This window comes from Simochromis diagramma, unplaced genomic scaffold (genome assembly GCF_900408965.1).
Source record: "Simochromis diagramma unplaced genomic scaffold, fSimDia1.1 OVJJ01000216.1, whole genome shotgun sequence".
NCBI lineage: Eukaryota > Metazoa > Chordata > Actinopteri > Cichliformes > Cichlidae > Simochromis > Simochromis diagramma.
In genome coordinates, this window is record NW_024386883.1 from 15,856,529 (window position 1) to 15,877,780 (window position 21,252).

At 40.9% G+C, this 21,252-nt stretch overlaps 1 protein-coding gene and 1 long non-coding RNA gene across 2 annotated transcripts in view; one reads left to right on the forward strand and one right to left on the reverse strand.

Annotated features, from left to right (window-relative positions):
- LOC120733956 lies at positions 1-7,220 on the forward strand. The gene is made up of 2 exons (XR_005695923.1): positions 1-2,803; positions 6,167-7,220. It is a non-coding gene; the product is annotated as an uncharacterized LOC120733956 (long non-coding RNA).
- castor2 (cytosolic arginine sensor for mTORC1 subunit 2) overlaps positions 7,205-21,252 on the reverse strand; it is a 22,575-nt gene continuing 8,527 nt past the window's right edge. Inside the window, exons 3-10 of the mRNA XM_040032488.1 lie at positions 19,892-19,962; positions 18,124-18,317; positions 15,087-15,219; positions 13,600-13,723; positions 11,748-11,858; positions 10,721-10,803; positions 9,579-9,673; positions 7,205-9,055 (exon numbers count right to left, since the gene is read on the reverse strand). Of these exons, the coding sequence (XP_039888422.1) occupies positions 8,993-9,055; positions 9,579-9,673; positions 10,721-10,803; positions 11,748-11,858; positions 13,600-13,723; positions 15,087-15,219; positions 18,124-18,317; positions 19,892-19,962 (874 nt within the window). The 3' untranslated portion in view covers positions 7,205-8,992. The remainder of the gene's footprint in view (positions 9,056-9,578; positions 9,674-10,720; positions 10,804-11,747; positions 11,859-13,599; positions 13,724-15,086; positions 15,220-18,123; positions 18,318-19,891; positions 19,963-21,252) is intronic.

The following is a 21,252-nucleotide window of genomic DNA, read 5'->3' on the forward strand; positions in this document are numbered from 1 at the left end:
CAATCATATGACCCCTCCCTATGAGCAAGCGCTTTGACGACAGTGGGAAGGGAAAAACTCCCTTTTAATACGAAGAAACCTCCAGCAGAACCAGCCCTGGGGAACGGCAGCAGTCCGCCACGACCAGTTGGGGACAATGGGAGGAAGACATACAGCTGCTGCTGGGTAAATAATTCTGCATTAAAACCTATCTTGAGCCTACAGAGTGGCTGATGCTGCGTTTATACTTTGGCTTGGTCTGGCTACATTGCTCTGCAATTTTGCTGCCTAAAGTTGGCAGACGAGTTCCTGTTTTTGAGTTTATCCATCCTTTTTTGGACTGTACTGAATGGATGCAACGTGTGGTTACATTTTTAGGAAGGTGCACGTCAGATGAAGTATCAGTTACGATAAGCTTAAATTTCCTCCTGCCTGGAAGTTTCATCATCACGGTACGAGTCACAAATTGGATGCACTCACAACCTGCTCCTGAAACACACTTTTCAACATGTATGCAGTCTCCCCCATTTAACAATTCATCTATCATATAAACATGTAAGAGTCAGGATAATATTGAAGCTGAAACAGGTCCTTGTTTACTTATAAATGATAAATGCTGCCTTCCTTCCTACCTCACCCCCAGCTGATTGCTCCCCCCCCCCCCTCTCTGAGCCTGTTTCTCTTTGAGGTTTCTTCCTGTTTTAAGGGAGTTCTTCCTTCACACAGTCGCCAAGTCCTTGCTCACAGGGGATCGTCTCATTGTTTGGGGTTCTTTCTAATATTGAAGGGTTTAAAAAGTATTATAATATAAAGGGCACTGTTGTAGTTATTTGGGACTATATAAATAAAATTGAATTGAACACATTTTAAAGGACTGTAATTCCAGCTAAAGGAGGTGGAGATTAATTGGTCCACCTCCAGTTTACATTGTAACATTTGTATCAAGTTTGAATCTGCAGAGCTAATAGTTAAAAGGTTTAATTGCTGGAATGTTGACTAATTTAAAAATAAATCTATTACTTAAAACATGACGGCAATAAAACCCCAGACTCATAAAGAATAACTATGACTGTGGCTGTATTTCAAACACATGTTCTATACTAAAATTTGTGTGTTAAAAATGTAATCAAAACAACTGGCAAACTGTGACTAATTTTAATCGTTGTGCAATCTTATCCGTTCACCTGACTATTAAATGGCACATCTTTGTTTTCTATACAGTGAAACAAACTTCGGTTTAGAAAACGGATGAATTGGTAGGAAAGAAAGACTTGTAAGAAATGAACCCATAAAATTAATTGTTACCTGATTTGATCCGACGCCTCACACGTGCTCTTTAAGCTGATTTTTAACCTCGACTCTAACTCGGGTTTCCTGATATCAACATGATGGACACGTTAATTCTCACAGAACACGGAGTATTGCTGAAGTCAGCCCGATGTGCACTGCTTTGCTTTGTTCTCTTTGCTGAGCTCTTGTATTCTGGGCCATTCATCATTATGACAACTTGACGGCCCTCTGAAGAGCCCGGAAATGTATTTACGCAAAATTACAGAGTGAGCATAAAACGTACGACCTGCGACCGTCTGCAGAGCAGGATTTGAGAACGTGCAGGAGAAGCTTTGGTTTGCGTGGCTGAGAGGAAAACTTCATTCACCACTTTTAATATCCCATTCGAATTATGAGATGAGTTGACCCATATCTGGCGTTTAGGAGGAGGCATTATTTCACAGATGCACCTGTGGAACAGTGAGAAGGGTCCGCATGATTATAGTCACAGTTGGTGACAGCATAATGCAGATTAACTTGGTCAATCCCAAACAAGTTTGCTTAGTCGTGAACAATTTACCAGGTGCAGCACTAACGTCTGTGATGATGCTGAACCAAAACTATGTTTTTGTGTCTGGTTCTTTACCTTCTGAAAGCTGCACTGTGTTCTGCATATGCCCTTCAAGTCTAACCTCACCCTAACCAAATTTGAGGCTTCAAAAAACACATGACACTGTATATAATGAACCACATCCAGTCTTATGCATGATAACTAGATGCCACAAACATCTCTGCAATTGAAAAAAGTACAGTGTGTGATTTGTTGGTCAATATTGCAGGGAAATGTAAAAGAAATGTTGGGTTTTATTACCCAGAAGCCCTGTAAGGTGACACCCGTGTGTGTGTTGTGATTCAAGTGCCCCGTAGGAAAATGTGTGGTGGTTGTTGCCATTACAGCCTGGTCTAGATGAAGCGCTGACTCACTGCTGTTAATGTGTCGCCCGTAAAGTTTAGATTTGTCATTTCTGTGGGTGGAGATTTCCCACCGTGCGACCTTGCAGCTCTGCACAATGAAAGTGATGCATTTCAATTAGCGGCACTGAGATGCCTCTCTGTTTGACTTATAGCTTGCAATTTTAATCTTTGTGAGTGGGAGCTGAGAGCAAGCGTCTCCACCGCATGTCAGTGAACTGCCGTGCCGAGCAGCGTGAGATTATGTAAGGTGTAAAATGATCATGATAAGTGGAAACACTAACACACTGTGTCTGCTCCTATAACCCCGCTCTGCAGAGAGGGTCTCTGCAGCTGGATGAGCTCTCCTCCCCTTCTGTGTGCTGAAGTAGAGGAGAGGAGGTGGTGGTGTGGGGCCCACCCATGCAGAGCAACAAGGGCCTGGCTGTTCTCTGCTTTGTTTACTCAGGTCAGATAATACAGACAACTGATATACCTGCAGTCTTCCCTGCTGTCAATTGCTGTCCATTTTCTGCAGGCTGGAGTGGAGCGTGGGCATTGTGGAAGAAAAAGCCCAGCAAGGAAGACAGAGACCAAGGGAAAGGTAGGGTGTGCACTAATGTGTTTTCTGTGTTTAAGTTCTAATTTAAATCAGATCATTCATCTATAGATCATTCATTATAGCACCTGTGTGGGCTAGCATCAAGTTCAAAGAATGGAAGAGTGGGGTGAGAGGAGAGGAGAGCAAAGCACTTTAAAAAATAAATAAATAAATAAAAATAAAAAATAGATTTTAGCCACAGACTGTATATATAAGATGGATGTAGGTTTCCAGGTCTGAAAAGTAAAGCCAGTGAGGAAGTGCATTCTTTGAAATGGCCAGTAGGAGGCTCCCGTTGCAAAAAGAAGTATAGAAATCAGTGAGAAAACTGCCTTTGTTTTATAACTTTATAAACACTTATTAGTGTCAGTAATGTTGATCCACCTAAATAGCAGCTCATGATGAGGTTTTCCCTACACTGGCTCAGATTAGGCGGGAACACTTGAGCCTTGGGCTTATATCTTTGTTTTGTGTAGCTTAAGTCTCTCATGTGACCAGCAGCTAATGGCTCGTGATGAGCTGATAACAAACATTAGATGTAACCTGAAGACTGTACATAAAAGATGGAGATATTTGGCTTTGAACGGAATGCGTGCACCCTTCTGATGTCACAGCGGATGTTAGCTTTGTGCGCTACGTCATGTGTACAGCCTACGACACTGTGACCATTTGACAACCTGTAGGCTTTGGCACCTTTGAGCTGCCTACACGTGTAAGCCTGTAAAATCTTGCCATTTTTCCCTTCTCCGTATATTCTCCACAAAAGTGGGAATTTTCAGAGGAAATCTTCCAGTACTGCTACTCAAAATGGCACGTTTTGGTGTTTTGTTGTGGTCTGTAACCTTTTACTCTCTACATAGACATTTAGGTGTTGGGCTATCTATACTAGACTGACTTTCCTGACATCAGAAATTAGTTATAGAAATGTGAAGCTAGAAGTAAGAATCCAAAGTGACTACATTTCATGCTCTGGGGGGCATAAATGTACAGGCATATTTCACAGAATCTGTCCTAACTTTCCTTCTTACAAAGGAAGTAAAGAAAGAAAGTTTTACTTTTGAGAAAAGGGCCGAAACATTGCCAAAAACATTAAAAAAACATCCCAAATTGTCTTCTCTGAAGACATTTTCTGAGATAGCAGATCATAAAGGATCATGGAGTTACAAAAACCATTATGACTCATAGTCTAGGATTATAATGATCTTCAGAGTTGCTGGAATAAATGTTCATTTTCAAATGCAAACTAACACCGATCTTTATTTTTTTAAATATATATTTATTAACCCTCAGAGTGTGTCACACCCCAGAGAGGGTTTGAAAATCGTCTTTTCACCAGTGGAAAACAAACCCCTGCTGGAGCGCTGTCGTAATGATGCAACAAAGACTGTTGATGAAAATCTCGATAGCATCACTGCTGCTGTTTGCGCTTGGCGGGTCATTGCAGGCACACGACTGACGTCTTTCACTTCTGGTCTGCACGATGTTTGTTTTTCAGATTACACTCAGCAGTGCCGCACGTCGTAAATGCAAAAATAAAAGCTAGTGATTCTAGAAGCTACTGAATCATAGGAAGTACTTAGTTTTTCACACATAAGAAGTTATAGTCATAACACATTGTTCCCTTTCAGTCTGGTCATTCTGTACAGCTCCTGCAGTAAGGGACATTTACACGCTCCCCATAGAGCAGCGTGGCAGACCCAGGAGAAAGGATCGAATTAACCACTGAAGGAGCCGTCGTGTCCAGCAGACTGAACCAAACAAAAGCATGCAGTGATGACCAACTACATGCATCATGAATATCCCTCACAGGAACCCCTTTATAAGGGGTACATGAGATTACCATTCCCCTCGAGGAATATGCTCTGAAACCCTGAAGCAAAGAAAAACTGTTGGTGCTCTATGCTAACTGGTGACCTGCAGCAATGATTCTCGCCACTCCCAGAAAGAGGGCACAAGCGTGTCACCGAGGTGAGCAGGCAGTCAGCTAACTTGTAGCACTGTAGGTGAGGCACCGTTAACCTCCCATGTGTCTGTGGAGAAAGACATCGCCTGCCTGACCTGGTTTATGTGACCTGCAGACTGATGATTTGCAATTGTTTGAATGTAGATATTTTGTATTGATTTGCACAAGGAAATATGTACAGTCACACAGCTTGTTGGAAGCACTCTTATTGGAGCAGAACAATGACAAATGGCATGAAAGTCTCAGTTTGTCGTCAGAGCCTTTAATGCACCCAGACTTAACAGTTGCAATGAAGGAGCATTTGTGTATGCAGGGGGCTTGTGCTTGGGAAATTGTGTGGGAAAGTTCAGAAACTGCTGAACAAAACGTAGGTGGATTAAGGCTTCTTCTTTCTAGGCATCTGGTCTCTGTGAAGGCCTGTAGCTGGACTCTGGTCCTGGTCAGCTAGTGTAGAACTTGACTTGGAGGCTCTCATCTCAATGACTGGAGCACACACCGCCAGAGATGGCACTGCTAGGTCCAGTTGGCTGCCTGGGGGAACCAACCAGTGACTAATTCTCTGCCAGGCACATCATCTGGTTCATCTGCAGCCCAGTGACCGAGCTCATTGCATCTGCAGTTATCTGCCTGAGCCCTTTGTCTCCAGCTAAGTTGCTTAAAATGTGCGGTGCTTGTCGGAAGTGCTGAGTGGCCATCTACTCCATGGTTGTGGAATGGCTCCACAGGCGGTGGGTTGTCTAAGCCAGCCTCCACTGTACTGTCTATGTGCTGTACAGTGACATGGATAGACAGTGGTTTTGCTACATGAAGCCGTTAGCTCAAAGACCAAATCGGGGAAGATGGGCAGGTGGTTTTTGACCATTCTTCAACCTTTGTCGAAACTGGGATGCTAAACTTGGAGAGGAGTGTGTAATGCTGTGCAAAAGCCATCTTTGCCAGCATGGGGACATGTTGCATGTGCTTTGGGCTTAGTCAGCGCTCTCCTAGTGTGGATAATCCCATAGATGTGGCAGCCCTCATGCTGGTCCTTATCATGCAAAGAGAAACTGCACCCCTGAGAGTTGAACACGCAATTTTATCTTCATTTTAGTACTCATTAAAATGCAAATAAACAAATATTGCAATGAAGACAAAATTTGTCCCCTCTTGGCATTAGCTACCACCACTCAGTGACTAATGCTAACAGGGCAGTTAAGTTGGCAGATAAAAGAGTCAACTGCCACCAGCCAGCCTGACTCAGAGGTGAAGAGTGCAAGACCTGGGGGATGACTCAGCATGTCATCACGGATCTTTAGCATCGTCAAGTGGGGATGTGATATCCACTAATTTAATTCATCCATGGCTGCTACACTTCATACATTTTTGTGTTAATAAAATGTGAAAAAAATGTGTCTCATTCACAGCCAAACTGGAGCTCTGAAGGCAAGATTGGGAGGCGACATCACTAGTTTATTGCTTCGAGTACACAGCCCCTCTGTCGGTAAGTAAATACAGTAAAATGACACATGGGTGAAAAGTGAACACGCAAGCAGCTCAAAAAACAGCTAGTTTATTTTTTTTCATTTATTCCCCCCCCCCCACAAAAGAAGCTTCAAAATGAAAGGCTTTCTCTTTGAAATGCAATCAGAAGAAATAACACCTTCCTCATGTTTTAACACTGATAAATACAGATTATCTACTAATCAAATGTGATCAGAGGAGAGGCTGCAGATAGGTGGAAGGTGGTGTGAAGAGAAGAAAACAAAAAGGAAGAAAAACATCATCACCAACGGTTAATACCAACAGAAATCGTTCCATGTGGACAAGATCTAGCTAAAGAAAAGAGCCCTCTCTGGGTTCACATCAGTACAGCAGGTCTGTGGGGGTGGGACCTGCATTAAAGTGCAGACTGGAGTAGGAGAGGGGCAGCTTCAAGACCAAAATGGACACCAGGGCTCGGAGTGTAACCTTCCTTCCCCTGTGTGAACCGTAGCTTATGTTAGCACACTTGCACTGACATTATTCTAGCTCATGGAAGTGGCTCAGTAATTTATTACTAGTGTCGATGCAAATCTTCTCAGCGTTTCTCACTCCAATGCACACTGTGAGCAACACGGTCACTGGAAAGTGTCGGCGTAATTGCTCTCAAACATGAGAGTTTTTGGCAGTTGGAAAACGGGTCATGCTGTTGGTACGATTGCCATCAAAAGCAACTATTTAGTAGTGAACGGTTTCTTTAAATGAGACAGATGCTCGTGGAGGAACTTCTGTTATTTTTACCGTGTTCAGTGTTGTTGGTACGCGCTTATTTGAAGTATTGACAGGGTGGAGCTAGCCGCTCCCTCCTTTTCTCCCGCAGCCTCTACTTTCATACTTTTGAACACAGACCTGCATTGTAAAGTTAATGCATGGCGATGTGCTGGGATCACGAATCCACCTCAAAAGATTATCTTCTGGGTTTTTTTTTTTTTAAATCCATCAATCAAATCAATATCAGTTGGAGTTTCAGATATATTTCTGGGTACGAGGAAGATTGTAAAGGTAATTTGGAATTTTATGTGCCTGGTATAGATCTGCACTGAGTATTTTACTAAAGCTGGGCATACACTGTGCGATTTCTTTCAGTCGCGTTATTCAGCTTGCGCTCAAACTGTGCGACTGAATCGCAGAGGTTAGAAATTCATAGGTCAGGATGCTCTGACGTGACCTTTAGCTTGGTAACATGAAGATGTTAATCGCTTCTCAGGTATACTACACAATGTATGACACACGATTAAGGCTAAACTCAGGCCGATCCCCAAGACGGTCGCACGAGTGAAAAATAGTCTCAAAATGGGCCAAAAATCACACAGTGTATGCCCAGCTTTACACTTTTTAATGGCTATTTTTTGCATTTTTAAATTTGTATTCTTATTTTTTTTTTAATACAAACTAAACCAATTAAAATCAGTTTCTTCACGTCCACTGATTAATACTCACTCAGTTTGAAAGATGAGGATGATAAGTGGAAGAGAATGGCTGGATGGAGTTTTTAATCAACACTTTTTGACCCTCACTCCATTAAGAAAAAAAAAAGAAAAACCCACATTGATTCCAGCGTCCAATTTTTATGTTTTAAATTAGAACTGACACAATATGAACAAAGAGAAATAACAATTTAGAGCTAATTTAAAACCCTCACAAGACGGTACAGACTTAAATTTAATTTTGTGGCAAACGGAACCTAAATTTGGCACATAGTGGTTAGTGTGGGAGTGGTTGTAATGCTCACGTGATAGTGTTTCAGAGGTCTAATGAGGACCATGTTGACCATTTCAGGTAACAAATAGTGTGCAGAAGAGGCTGATGGGAATGTCTCAAAATAAGAGACGTTTTGAACTGATTGTGACGCTGTGGGAGAAGTTATTAAGAATACGTCAACTGGGAACTTTCTATATCCTATCCAAAATCAAATAAGAAATCAACAACCTCTCACAAAAATGACGCCTATCAGCCAAATCGCTGAAAATAATCAAATCTACAGATCCTGATTGGCCCGTCGATCATCTTGCTCACAGTGTGCATGGATGTAACTTATTAAATGCACACAAAAAAAAAGATTCACTTCACGTTTCGCCAGACTGATTTTAAGTCTGGGGGACTTCAATAGTCAGATCGATGATTAAAACACGTTCAACGACGACTAAAAAGCAAAAACAAGCGCCAACGCTGGCTGTCTCCTTCAATTGCACATGTGCAGTATTTTAGACAAAGGCATCGGTTTAGGCATTCATACATGTTGGCACTGAGAAAAATGACCTGTGGAAAAACAAAGCAAACAAAAAAGGAGAATTTGATAACTATATATAATAATTATTTTGCTTTGAGAGTACATTCGTCATCTTTCCATGAGAGGAATTATGTAACTAATACAGTAGGGTGCTCAGGAGGGTCAGGGAGTGGGAAGAAGCAGCTTTAGAGAAGAAAAGAGACAGTTTGGTAAACTAACGCAAAAACTACCAGAGCTTGGAGGTGGAGGGGACTTGGGCACGAAGGAAGGCAAAGAGTAGTTGGGGGGGTAAAGAAAATGGTTGAGTAACAAAGGCTTCCCTAACACACTGTCACCCTCCTCTCTCCCTCCGTCCTTCCTTCCTTTCAGAGTTGACCCACAGTAGTCCGCTAGCAAGCTCTTGGCACTTTTTGGACATGATAAACTTTTTAAACAAAATGACTTTGGAGATGGTAGTCGTCATCGCTTTCTCCAGCTTCCTTCACTGTGCAGCACTCTCAGGCCGCAGTGCGCCAATGACACTTTGGATGTTTTCTTCAGGAACCTGAAGAAGACGCAAAGTAACTGATTAGAACTTTCTGATTGTGTTTTCATTTGTTTTTGATGGCCCCAAAAACATCTGAAAAAGCTGAAACAGTTTCTCTCCAGCTGCTTAGAGCCGATGCTGATGCCATAAACTGTATATAAAAGATGGACGTAGTTGCTACGATCAGTGCCTTAAAGCCTCAAGTTGAAGGTTTTCTGGAAGTGAAAAGCAAGAACTAAAAATCTTGACTTGAAACTAGTGAATTAAGTCAATAAGAAAGAGTTTACTGGAGTCACAAAGCCATTTTCTCAAAGACTTCTATACAAATCAGACAAGCGACCCCCTGCTGGCCACTGGAAAGAATGCAAGTTTAAAAACACCTTTGCACTGGCTTCACGCTTCAGACCCAGATGCTATGCATGTCCATCTTTTATATACAGTCTTTCATGGTGTCATGAACTGGTTAGACTGACCAAACAGCCCAACAATTACAAACAAATTGATTACAAACCAAACATATGCAGTAGAAACTGTTTCTTACCAGGGCGTGGTCAAACTTGAAGGTGCTAATGTAGTAAGCTGGAATGTCAGCCGTCGCCAGCGGTTCTGATATCTGAGCCACGATGCCGCACTCATCTGCAGACCATTAAAGACACGCTCTTTAACCTCTCAACAGGCCCCACAACCACTCTACAACTCATTAAAGCATGTTGATAAATACAATACACATTAATCATGATAACACTTATTATCCTGATTAGAGCAGCCAGGTCTGAGGTCTTCTTGTGAAATTCTGGCTTTTTAACTATTGCGTTTTTTTGTCTGCTAAGGCTTCACTTAGCCTGATTATTGATGCTCAGGTAAGCTGTTATATGAAGGTAGGTTATCAACTAACATAAGCCTCTAACCAAACAGAAAAATGAGAATGTCTACTGACTTTACAAAGGAAAACTATAAAACAACACAGCTGCTGCAGATGTGTCTCAGCAGTCTGAGTGTGTCTGGGGGGAAAACTATGGGATTACACCCACATATTTGGTCAGCAATAATAAAATTTCATTTATTTGAAGCCAGGAAGGAAAGGCTGACAAAAATACAAATAAATGTAAGTTCACAGACTTCTCAGTATCGCAGCTTTATGCACGGGGGGAATCTGACAGATTATTACTACTCCATGAAATTTCAGGTGTGTATAAGGCAGGTGCAGTTTTGTACTTTCACCTGCTGCCCTGGTGTTTAATGGTCTCACAGCAAAAAAGAAATGAATACGAAAAATATAATTTAAACATAGGTTTAACCTACAAGTACAAATAGGTGTCTTGTTTTAGGATCATACATTAAAGGCAACAGGAAAAAGTTCCTGGAAATAGTCTTTTTTTTATTGTCTGTTTAGGGTTACATAAAGACTTTAGATCTTCCAGGAACAGTGACACAGTTTTCAGTGGTGGTTTCATACCTGTTCATCTTTTATCTCAGGTATAACCTGCAGTTAGTATGGCAATCTACCCTGGTAAAAAGTGAACCACCTTTTTAATGCTAAAGACTGTTAACTACACACTGGGATGGTTGTCAAACCAGTTCTGACAACGCTGATCTTGATACTTGAACATGTGCTTTGTTGGCATCAATCTGTAGTAGCATGTGGCCTGCTTCTATCCATTACTACAGCAACAAAAAACTCACCAAATCCTAAAGGTTGCCCTCCAATTCGAACCATTTTCCAAAGCTCACCAGAGGCACTGGTGAAAAGTACATTGTTTGGAAACCTGGAAGAAAAAAAAAAACAGAACAATTATATTAGCTTCAGTATTTATTAAAATACAATTGTACCACATTAAGGCTGGTTAAGTTACTCACTTATGCAACACAAGTGTGGTCATACAATTTCTATATTTCTGAATTGTTACCAATAATAAGACATCATAAACACAGTATTAAATCATTCAGTTCCAGTATTTCATTAACTCTGTCATCTTTAAAAGTTTTCCACGAGTGGCTTTATTTGACCTTTTTTTGCTTTACTTAAATTATGGCACCAGGCATGGTTAGCAGATAAAGGTGCATCAGAAGAAGCCACTAGCCACTCAGCACAGTGCAAAAACAGCTAAAGTCTGTTTCTGCTGTGCACCCTGCTGCACTGAAGAAAAGAGCCATTGTAAGGCAGAGTAATTTGGGTGACCCATCCCTTTAAGGCAACACATTCGGTCTTACATAAAACGTAGGGACATTGCTGACCTACATGCTGCAGAAACAAAATCTAAACTTAACAATTCAAGTTCACTCCAGTTGTTATTTTGCTTCCACATGGATTGAAGAGGTTACTAACCAATATAATGCGGACCTTTTTTTATTCATTGCCAGCCTTTGATCAGATGCTAACACAGGAGAAACCATGTGGGACCTGCAGCTGCTCAAGTTCCTTAATGGCCCTCCTGCTTAATTAGTGTACACTGCTAGAAACTAAGGGAGTAGATGAGTCAGACTGAAACCCACTGTGACTTATGTGCAATACACCCGATAGCCCTGCTTATTGCCTAGCAACAAACTAATCACCACCTCAAACAACAATCAGAAACGCACTCCCCTGCATGAATACAAGCTGTCCTTTTAGTGGGGATTAACAGACAACAAAACCTTAAAAGAACAAGTGTAGTTAATTACACAACAGCAGTGCACATGAAATGTTGAGTGGTGTGTGTTTTTCTTCTACCTTTGTGTGGTCTGTTCATCCATGACCAGAGAGATGTAGCCCTCGATCAGGGAGAAGGAGAAGAAGCGGATGTGGTTTGAGTCTTCACTGGATGCTCCAGACTCTTTTTGCCTGGCAAAGACAAAAACAATACAGTTTCTGATTGGACCTGTGACACTTTGATTAATTTCCAGTTAACTTTTAGACCTTTCTTTTGGCTGCAACAAGCACGCACCGCTTTGCGGACTGTCAAGTGTGTGTCCTCTTACACAGGAGGGAAATAAAAAGGGTCTTAAAGGCCAGAGTGTGAATGGATGGCAAGGGAACTCAAAACGGTCCTCAACTCTCTGTGTTGCCTAACAGCTTGAGTAGGTAGACTGGTTTCTGTTTGAAGAACTCAGGGTTCTCCATTTAAAAAAAAAAAAAGAGGAAGATTTTGAAGTCCGTGCCTGTGTGCAATGTTGTCCTTGGGTTCCCTAACAATGCTAACAGTGAGAGTTGATGAGGTCATAGAACTGCTATCTGTTAAACAATGTACACACTAGAAGCGATTCGCTCGAATGTGTCCATCAGAGACCATAGAAAGTGGAAGACATTTGACATCTTCAAGCAACTACAGCTAGAGACATTAAGTGGGCGGGGCCTGTGATAAAGGCCCTTCAGTCGAGCGGCGAAAAATCACTAAATGTCCAAAGTGTGGAATATCCAATCTGGGTCAGTGAGGAGTTGCTGCCCCAAGTATGGGAATCTGAGTACCTCTCGATCTTGTTTCTAAGGAGGAAAACAAATCCTATATTTTCTTGCTTTTTTAAAAAAAACTTTATGGCATATTCCATTTGAAATCGGAAGCTAGAATTTCAACTTGATTGCCCTGTCAAGCTGGACTTTCAACTCAGAGAAGCCACACCAACACTGATTTAATAATCAGAGATGGTGGCAGTGCAACAATGTGGACCGGGACTTCCTTTTTTTTCCCCCCCTTTAGTTTATAGAGCTATTTCACAGCAGGTGTTTTGACTGTCAAAAGCCAGAAAATAAGAAAATGCCCATTGAAAGTGCTGTAATTTACATTTCTAAAGTATCCTAGTGAGCCATTTCAGTGAACGAACACAAAACACCTTGGAAGGCCTTAAAATTGCCTCATTTAAGTGGAATAAAGCAGTCATTGTTAATGCCTGCTTTGACAGGACCAAAAAGGTCTCTAATTAAAGTATCACTGCACACAACATATATGTATAAAAAACAACCCTCAAATTATGCAGACTAACACACAATGGATGGAATCATTTTACACTATTCTCTCATTATTGTGTGGGGTCAGTCTTACGCTCTGGTGCTGCACTTACATGAAGATGATTAATGTGTGAAAAAGATAAAAGATGAAAGAAGGGTTCAAATTGATGCATCACAGGTCAACACATTCTGACACTGAGCCTCATGTGTGGGCTGAGCTCCAGAACATTTTCCCAAAATTAGCATCTCCTAATTTTTCCTTCCTTGTCTAGGAAATGAAAGTGAAAATAGTCTTCTATTCTCGAGAAAATAAGCTTTCCTGAATTTTATACCCATATAATTCAAGGCAGTAAAGATAATTTTTCAGACTTGACAAGGCTCCAGCAGAAGACATCAGATAACTTTAGATTAACTTAGATAATTAGATAACAAAAAAACTGAATACTACTTTCCACTGTGGCCAAACTTCTCTTAATGAGCTAAATTTCTGTTTTATCCCTTTTAAGTAACATCCTACATTTGATTAATAGACTATAAAGAGATGCTGTCCTAATGTTCTCAGTGATTGAGTGGAATCCTGGCAACATGCAAAACATGCAAAAGGCCTTCAGGGCCTTAATGAAGTAATAAAATGTTTTACCCTCCAGAGTAAAACATGACGTCCATGAGCAGAGTGGCCACAGAGGGCAGTGTGTCTGGGTCCAGGCTGGTCACACAGAACATGTTGCTGGGACTGGATAAGGGGTGAATGATAGGACGGGGCACTGAAAAAGATAATACATGAGGGCTTAGGAGGCTTCTTAATAAAAGACTACATGGCAATACATTTTCTGATCATCCTTTTTCCAATTCATCTGAGCTTAGACTTCCCTTGTCTGTGCTGGGTGAAAAAGTGAGCTTGAAAACTGCATTTGCCAACATTAAGAAGGAGCTTTCAAGCTCAGCTTGTACACCAACAGGAACAAAACACTTACAAATTGTATGAACAGCAATAAAGACTGTGTGCTGTGTAATTGAAAGTGCCACAGTGCACTTAAGTGGAGCTTTAGTGGAGATTATCCAACATCCGTTTCTACAATCATAAATAAACCTTTAAACATTAAGGTTAATTAGACACAATTTGATGTATATGTTTGCACATTTTATATTTAAACAATGCTGAAAAAGTTTACGCATTTATTTATTTATAAACTTAAAATGTAAGCATCTCACCCGTAATAAAAACAAATCCACAACAAATGTATTATTATTTCAGGGCTGAGAAACAAGCATAATTACATTTTAATCCCATTTTATAGATTTTATATCCCATTTCCTGTAGTGGAAACATTTAAATTTTCTTTTAATCCAGGACTAGTCTTAAAGGGGGCCAGATTATATTATATTACATACATGCTGTTCCAGTCGTTGATGCTCATATTAAATACTGTAAATGTGGGCCACAAGGACAGGCTTCAGCGTGCAGTAAACACTTAACCACTGAGCCACTGAGAGCGGATGTTAATATGGTGATCTGTGGGTGTGAGCACAGAAGCCCCACCCACCTGCTGTTTTAACATTCTGTGCACGAGGGGCAGCCAATCGAAAGAAAGTGGTCTCAAAGGGAGAAAGAACGGAGTCATAATGGCTTGAATGAACCGAGGTTGTACTATACAAGGTTTGTTTTAAAGAGATACTTTAATAAATTCCAAGAAAAAAAAAAACGGAGCTGGAAATTAACATAATGGGTCCACTTTAATGTCTGTGAAACAGCACTAATTAATATGCAGAGATTATTACGTTGAAGAAACAAGTCTGAAAACATTTTGTAAGTGCTTTGCAAAACCCATTTCCGATTACAGAGATCTCAGTATCGATATACTATCGTCCAATCGCATTGTGGATTGCATTTGTGCAGATGTAATCTCAAAACCACACAGTGGCGACAATTTGGCTTTTTAAAAATGGATCCGTGTTAATAAACAATGACCAGTAACCTGGACGTCTTGGCCCAAGTATTGGCCATGGATCCCCTCAAGTTGGCAGAAATATTGAAATGTCAGTCCACATTAAAGGCTGTTAAAGGCAGGGTGGACGCATTAAGCTTTTCTCTAGACAGAAATGTTGAATTATTTTGTTAACTCTTACCTAGTTTTGGTTTCACAAAGCCATTGGTCACCCCCAGATTGTGAGCAGCAACAGTCTCCCCGTTGACCACTCGAAACAAAGTGAATTCGGAAGACAGAGTGTGCATGACCATCGGGAGGTCTCGCTCTCGAACCTGGGGACGGCAACATGAACGAGTTCAGAGGTCAAGAGTAAATGCCGAATATGTAACAGGGAAGAAATGTCGATGAATTTTCAGAGAAATCGTTTGATGGGAAATCCCACTCTTATTCTCCTAGCCCGAGCTTTTTTCTAATGAAATGCTTTCATTTATTTTCAGTGTGCCCACTCTCTTGCTCTGCCTAATCTACATTTGCTTTTAATGGCTTCCTACAAAATGGCTTTTGATAATGAGCAGAAAATGGGATTGGGCTGTTCATATTCAGCCAGATTTATATGTTCTGAGGAGGAGCAGAGAAGACAGTAAAGCTGCATTCTTTGCTTTAAACACAGCCTTTAGTTCTGAGTGTTAGCATGGGCGGACAAAATGGAACATGGATCTTTGCCTCTTATGCCAACCATGCCGTCATTGTTGAAGGTTTGTTTACAGCCGCATGCAGCTAATCGACAGCTTCACCCTTAGGCCACCAGCGTACTGAGAGTACAATCCTGCATCATTAGGGCTGAGCAATATGTCAAAGCAGGTTTATTTGTTGAGCTCTTTTCATACACCAAGGTAAACATGTGCAACATAAAGCAAAGGAGCATACAACGGTTAGAATTGGAAAACAAAGCAAATTGAAACGCAAACAGACCAAGAAAGACATGAAAAGCGAGAACTGGCCATGAGCCAATGCATTTAAGATGATTATTGTTACAGTCTAATCAGATCATCATGATATGACTCACTCAAATGCATTTTGCATTTTTTGGTCCTTGTGTAATTGCATTAAGAGCGGGGTTCACGAGCATGTGGCTTTGATATGTATCGTGGAGAATTAGAAGATTAAGTTGAAAGGGTCAAGAAGACCTCGGGGAGCCAGAACTTTTCACAGCAAATTTCAAGGAAATTAGTTTTCCAGATTTCTTAGAAACTAATTGCTGACAGCAGGGGTAGAGAAAAAGCCACCAAAATTATTATGGTAATGAAGCAATTAATATTTATATTTCTTTAACTTTGCTGTCTCTAATTAAAACTAAGCTGATCTCTGTTTAAGGTGGGAAGGGTGGCGGCACGAATTTAATTGGCGTATTAGCTGTCGCTCTTGTAATTGTTGCTCCTGAGAAGCTGGTGTGTGTGGCAGATCTGAGCAGACTGACTCAGTCAGGATGCTTGTTGCTCTGTTGAAATGGGTGTATTCAACATTTGGGTCAGGCTTTACCGCTTTATGTAACACAAAAGATCATAGCAGTGAAAAAAAGAAAACATCTTAAGCTGGTTTGTCTTTTGGCCTGCTGAGGGATTCAGTAATGCAATGAAACACAGAGTGAAATGAAGGTAGGAGATGGCTTGTGGGTGTGGATAACAAGGTCAGTGTTGGACGTTTTCTTTACCTCTTTTCATCTCATATACCAACAATTAGGACAGTGGGAAGGAGCCTGTGTCGAGACAGGAAGCATGCCCCGAGTATGATACCTTAAATTCCAGCAAGAGGCTGATCTGCTGATCCCCTTTATGTAACAGATTATCAACATCAGCACAGGTTTTTTTTTTTTTTCCATTTTCATGAACATGCTGAAGCTGGTCAGCAGGCCTTGTTTTTCCATTAATGCAAGGCAATAAAAAAAGAAAGGAAAAAAGACTCCCTGTAGCCAAAAAGGCATGAGAAAGGATTTCATCCTAAATCAAAAGAAGTGGGGCCGTGCAAGGTACACTATATCCAAGGTTATTGCTTTTTCATATCAGGCACTGTAGATGTAAACAACTGTGCTGCCAGGAGTTGCATAAAAGACAAATAATGCAACACACCGAGCATGCTAAGAAGCAGATCAACTGTTGGCTCATAACACACAATCATCTTTACTAAACAGAACTGAAAAAGAAACTGCACTTTCAGTTCACTCTGACAGACGGGGGGGGCTGTGTGAGGTCAAGTGCTGTCATGATACCTGAAGCACAGTCTGGATTCATATCAATTAAAATGCATCCCAGTGGTTCCCACTGAGCATGCAAATAAGCAGCGGAGAGGCGGCTCTCACTGCAGCAGTTGCTAGTGCTGTTTTTCTACTTTTCGCCATTAAAACGCCACGCCATTACCTGTGAGATCAGAGGATGGTACTACAAACAGTTTACTTCTGATTTAGCTCAGCATGTGATGGAGTGATGGCCTGTTCAGTGTATACAGCTGTGTATTGCCTCTCATCCAACAACTATATACAAAAGATGGGCTACCATGATGTCATGGGTTTGTAAAGTCCCACTTTAAAGTCTCAACTTGGACTTGGCATCACCATCTTGGTTCTTGATTTCTGTTCAATTTTATTTATTAGGCGCCAAGTCACAGCAAAACTCTGCTCAAGGCGCTTTAAAATGTAAGGTAAACCTCTACACTACTGCAGAGAGAACCAAAACAATCAGACCACCCTCTATTAACAGTCACTTGTTGACAGTGGGAAGGAAAAACTCCCTTTTAACAGGAAGAAACCTCCGGAAGAATCAGGCTCAGGAAGGGGAGGCTGCTGCGACCAGTGGGGAGTGAGGGGGAGGGAGACAGGACAAAAGATAGTGTGGAAGAATGAAGGGAAGATCTAATTGTGAAACTGACAGAAGCCTCACCCCAAAAACATATTGTCTATTGTACTCTACATGAAACCATAGTGCAAAACTAGTTTCGAGGTCATAAATTGTTGTGCAAAACGCCCCTGCTGGTTATTAGAAAGGATATTTAAGGGGCTTCTGTGCCAACCTTTCTCAGAGACTACACCCATTTTTTAATCCTATGGTATTGGTTGATGTCAATTGGGATGGCTCCAGCCCCTCGAGCCGTGTGTCGAGTCATTTTTTTGAGAGCATCACGTGGCTGTCGAGACCCACACCATTCACACACAGAACCTTGACATGAACAATATTCACACTCACCAGGATGAAGTCCGTCTGATACGTCGACAGCATGAAAACAGAAATGTTGTGGTCGGCCAGTGGTGCGATGACTGATTTAGCGATTTTGGTGACTCCTATGGGTTGTGAAGTGGATGTGTTGCTACCTCCTGACACCACGTTAAGGGCCACCCACGTGGCGTCGGCAACGCTGATGTGCTCCGACTGGGGCAGCTCTGGAAATGAAATCAGAAACAATTGGGAGTGGAGCTGGTACAGTTGTTTGGCTGTCACAAAATTTAATGGTTAAGATTTGAGACAGATTGTTTCATAGAGGCAGCAACACAGATGGATGGATTTAATCTTTACCAACAACCTCTTTGGAATAAAAAGAAAACAAGCTGGGTATCAGTAGTTTTCATCTGCACTCATTTCTTTCTTTTTTTGATCTGTAATGTACTCACTTTTGCATAATAAATACAGTTTTATTTCTGACTGATTAGGAATATGATACTTTTAACAGCTTTGAGGTAAGGTCACAGAGCAAAAGCATTAAATATTAGACCAGCTTTTCCCTTTCTGAGTCATTCGTGAGTCAGATTTGTGCCTTGATGACTCTCTTTGTCTTCTTGAGCCATTATAACTCTGAGCTTTAACGTTTATCATTATCCTGTCACTGGTGCCTTTAGCTGTCTAATGACTTCAACACAGAGAAGCCACGGTTGTGTTTACACCAGTGACTGGGATAAAATAATGAACCCCGCAGGTAAGAACCACAGACTGTGTAAATAAGACGTCAATGCACTAAAGCATCCTCTATTTAACTCTGAATCTGCTCATAGTTGTTAAAGAAAACGTAAGACTACCACTATCTCGACACAAACTGTTTAATGCAGTCATAGCACAAGTGAGAAGTAGGGTCATTTTCTCATGGAGAAAGAAGAGCTGGACTTCTTTCTAATGGCCATTAGGGGGCAACACATCTGGTAAAAAGAAGAGCTGGCTTTATTTTTTTAAACCCAGAATCAATATAAACCTTTTAGAAATACTTTATTAATCCCAAAGGAAATAAGGCTAATAAAGCATAACTTTTAGTTGCTAGGTGAGTTCCGATTCAAGTAAAAAAAGAGAACAGGGCTCACCTGGCAATGATACTCCCATGAGTGAAATGTCCAATTACTGTGAGGGACTGTGTATAAAAATGGCTGCAATTTTTAAACTGTTATGTAATACTTTTGTTGAACCCCTCAAATAAAAGCTGAAAGTCTAGACTTAAACCAGTTACCAAAACTGCATCCATGTCCAAATATAATTTACAACATACAAAGCATAATCTACCCAAGACATGTGGACTGAACTGGGTTGTGCACTCATGGGCTAATTATGGACTAATTGTCCATAATCAACATGCATAAGGATATATAGTATGCATCTTCTTGGGGGTTTCCAGTATGATTTAATTTCACAATGTAGTTCAGTTCAATATAAGAAAGACAATAACCCACAGAGCCAGCCACCAGTAGAAAATACCTGCACCAGTTACGCAACAAATAGCCTGTAGTCTCCAGGGTAACTAAGGAGGGTCACCCTGGAGAAGGGTGTGTAATGACACGGATTCACTCACTCAGCCAACACAGCGAGCAGCAGCTTGGCCTCACATCTATAATGACAAAGTGTGCTCAAACAGTGTCAGCTGAAGCCGCGCGGTGCTGGTGAGAATCATAGATTACACAATGCGACCTTCTCCTGCCGCCTGGTCTCTGGTTGCCACAGTGACTTCAAAGATTAGTATCCACAAAGCGAGGCTCACCTTTAAATCCTTCCTCGTCGACGATGATGGTATAGTCCTCTGGAGTCTCTGTCAAACTGAAAAACTTGCATCTAAATTGGAGGGAAAAGAAAAGGGAGAGCAGATCAAACAGTGGAGAATATATGTAGAAAGTTTAAAAATAATCTTAATAATGTTTCACTGTTTCTCCTTCCTCACACTATAAACACACACATCATGTGGAATTAACCTATAGACTGTACAAAGATGATGGTAGTGCTTCTGGGTATAAAATAAGTGCAGGAGGGTATTAAAGTCAGTAAACACAGAAAAATCTGTCTCAAACTGAGTGTTTGGCACAATCTAATCACAAATGGTTATGTGATTATTTGAAACTTTGACCATGTTTAATTTCACCATCCACCATCATTACAAAAAAAAATAAGGAAAAAATTATATTAGGTCCCCTTTAAATAAACACCCACAAGGACCAATGCATGTCTTTATCATCTTCTATTGAATATGAGGCTCACAAACCCAGTGATTAATAAAGTGCTGGGCAGCTTTACCCCTCTCCAACAGACAAAGGCAAATTTTGCTTTGACAGGAATCTCCGTGATCCAGAGATGTTTTTAAATGCACAAAATATACTGAGGCTATGAGCTCAAAACATCTATATCTGACAGAAATCCCATTTAGCTTAAAAACCTTATCTGTAAGTACGTTTTGGGCCATACATATACATATACAACTTTGGTATAAGTGTTTGGAATTAAAATCATTTCATTTTAGCTTTGGTTTATCTGTCTAAGAGTTTGGTTTCTTTAACAGTGAGAATTAAAGTCTCGTAAAGGCCAGTGTAGCTGTAGATTCACACAAACATTTACTGGAAATTATATAAAGAATCTTTGGTCACTATGCGATTAAAAGAAGTGAATTTGCTGACTGACCACCTCTACACAGACCACAAGCCAGCTGACGTTTGTGTCTTGGACTTATAATTTACCTGACTTACTGCAACTTGCAATGACCTCATGAAAAACTTGCACAAGCATAATTTCAGCACAACAACAGTGGAGACAAAGTCTTAAAAGCAAGTTGTGCCACTGAGCTGAGTCTTGATAATGATCTGAGTAGCTATTTTCCAAGAAATCCTCAGTCATATCTGATTTAAACACTTAAAATGTTTGGCTACTGCCTAAAAACAGATTTGGAAAAGCTTTTTTCTCCCCCACACACGCAGAGCTCAGCGCCTCAGGGTCAACGTGTCTGACTCATCCCACCAGAGCACTGGGCAAATGCCATGCTAATTCATATTATGGATGCAGCATGAAATGGAGCAGCTTTTATTGTTTAGCACTTTTCTAATCTTGTTTGACCACTCCGAGTGCTCTTCACTATAA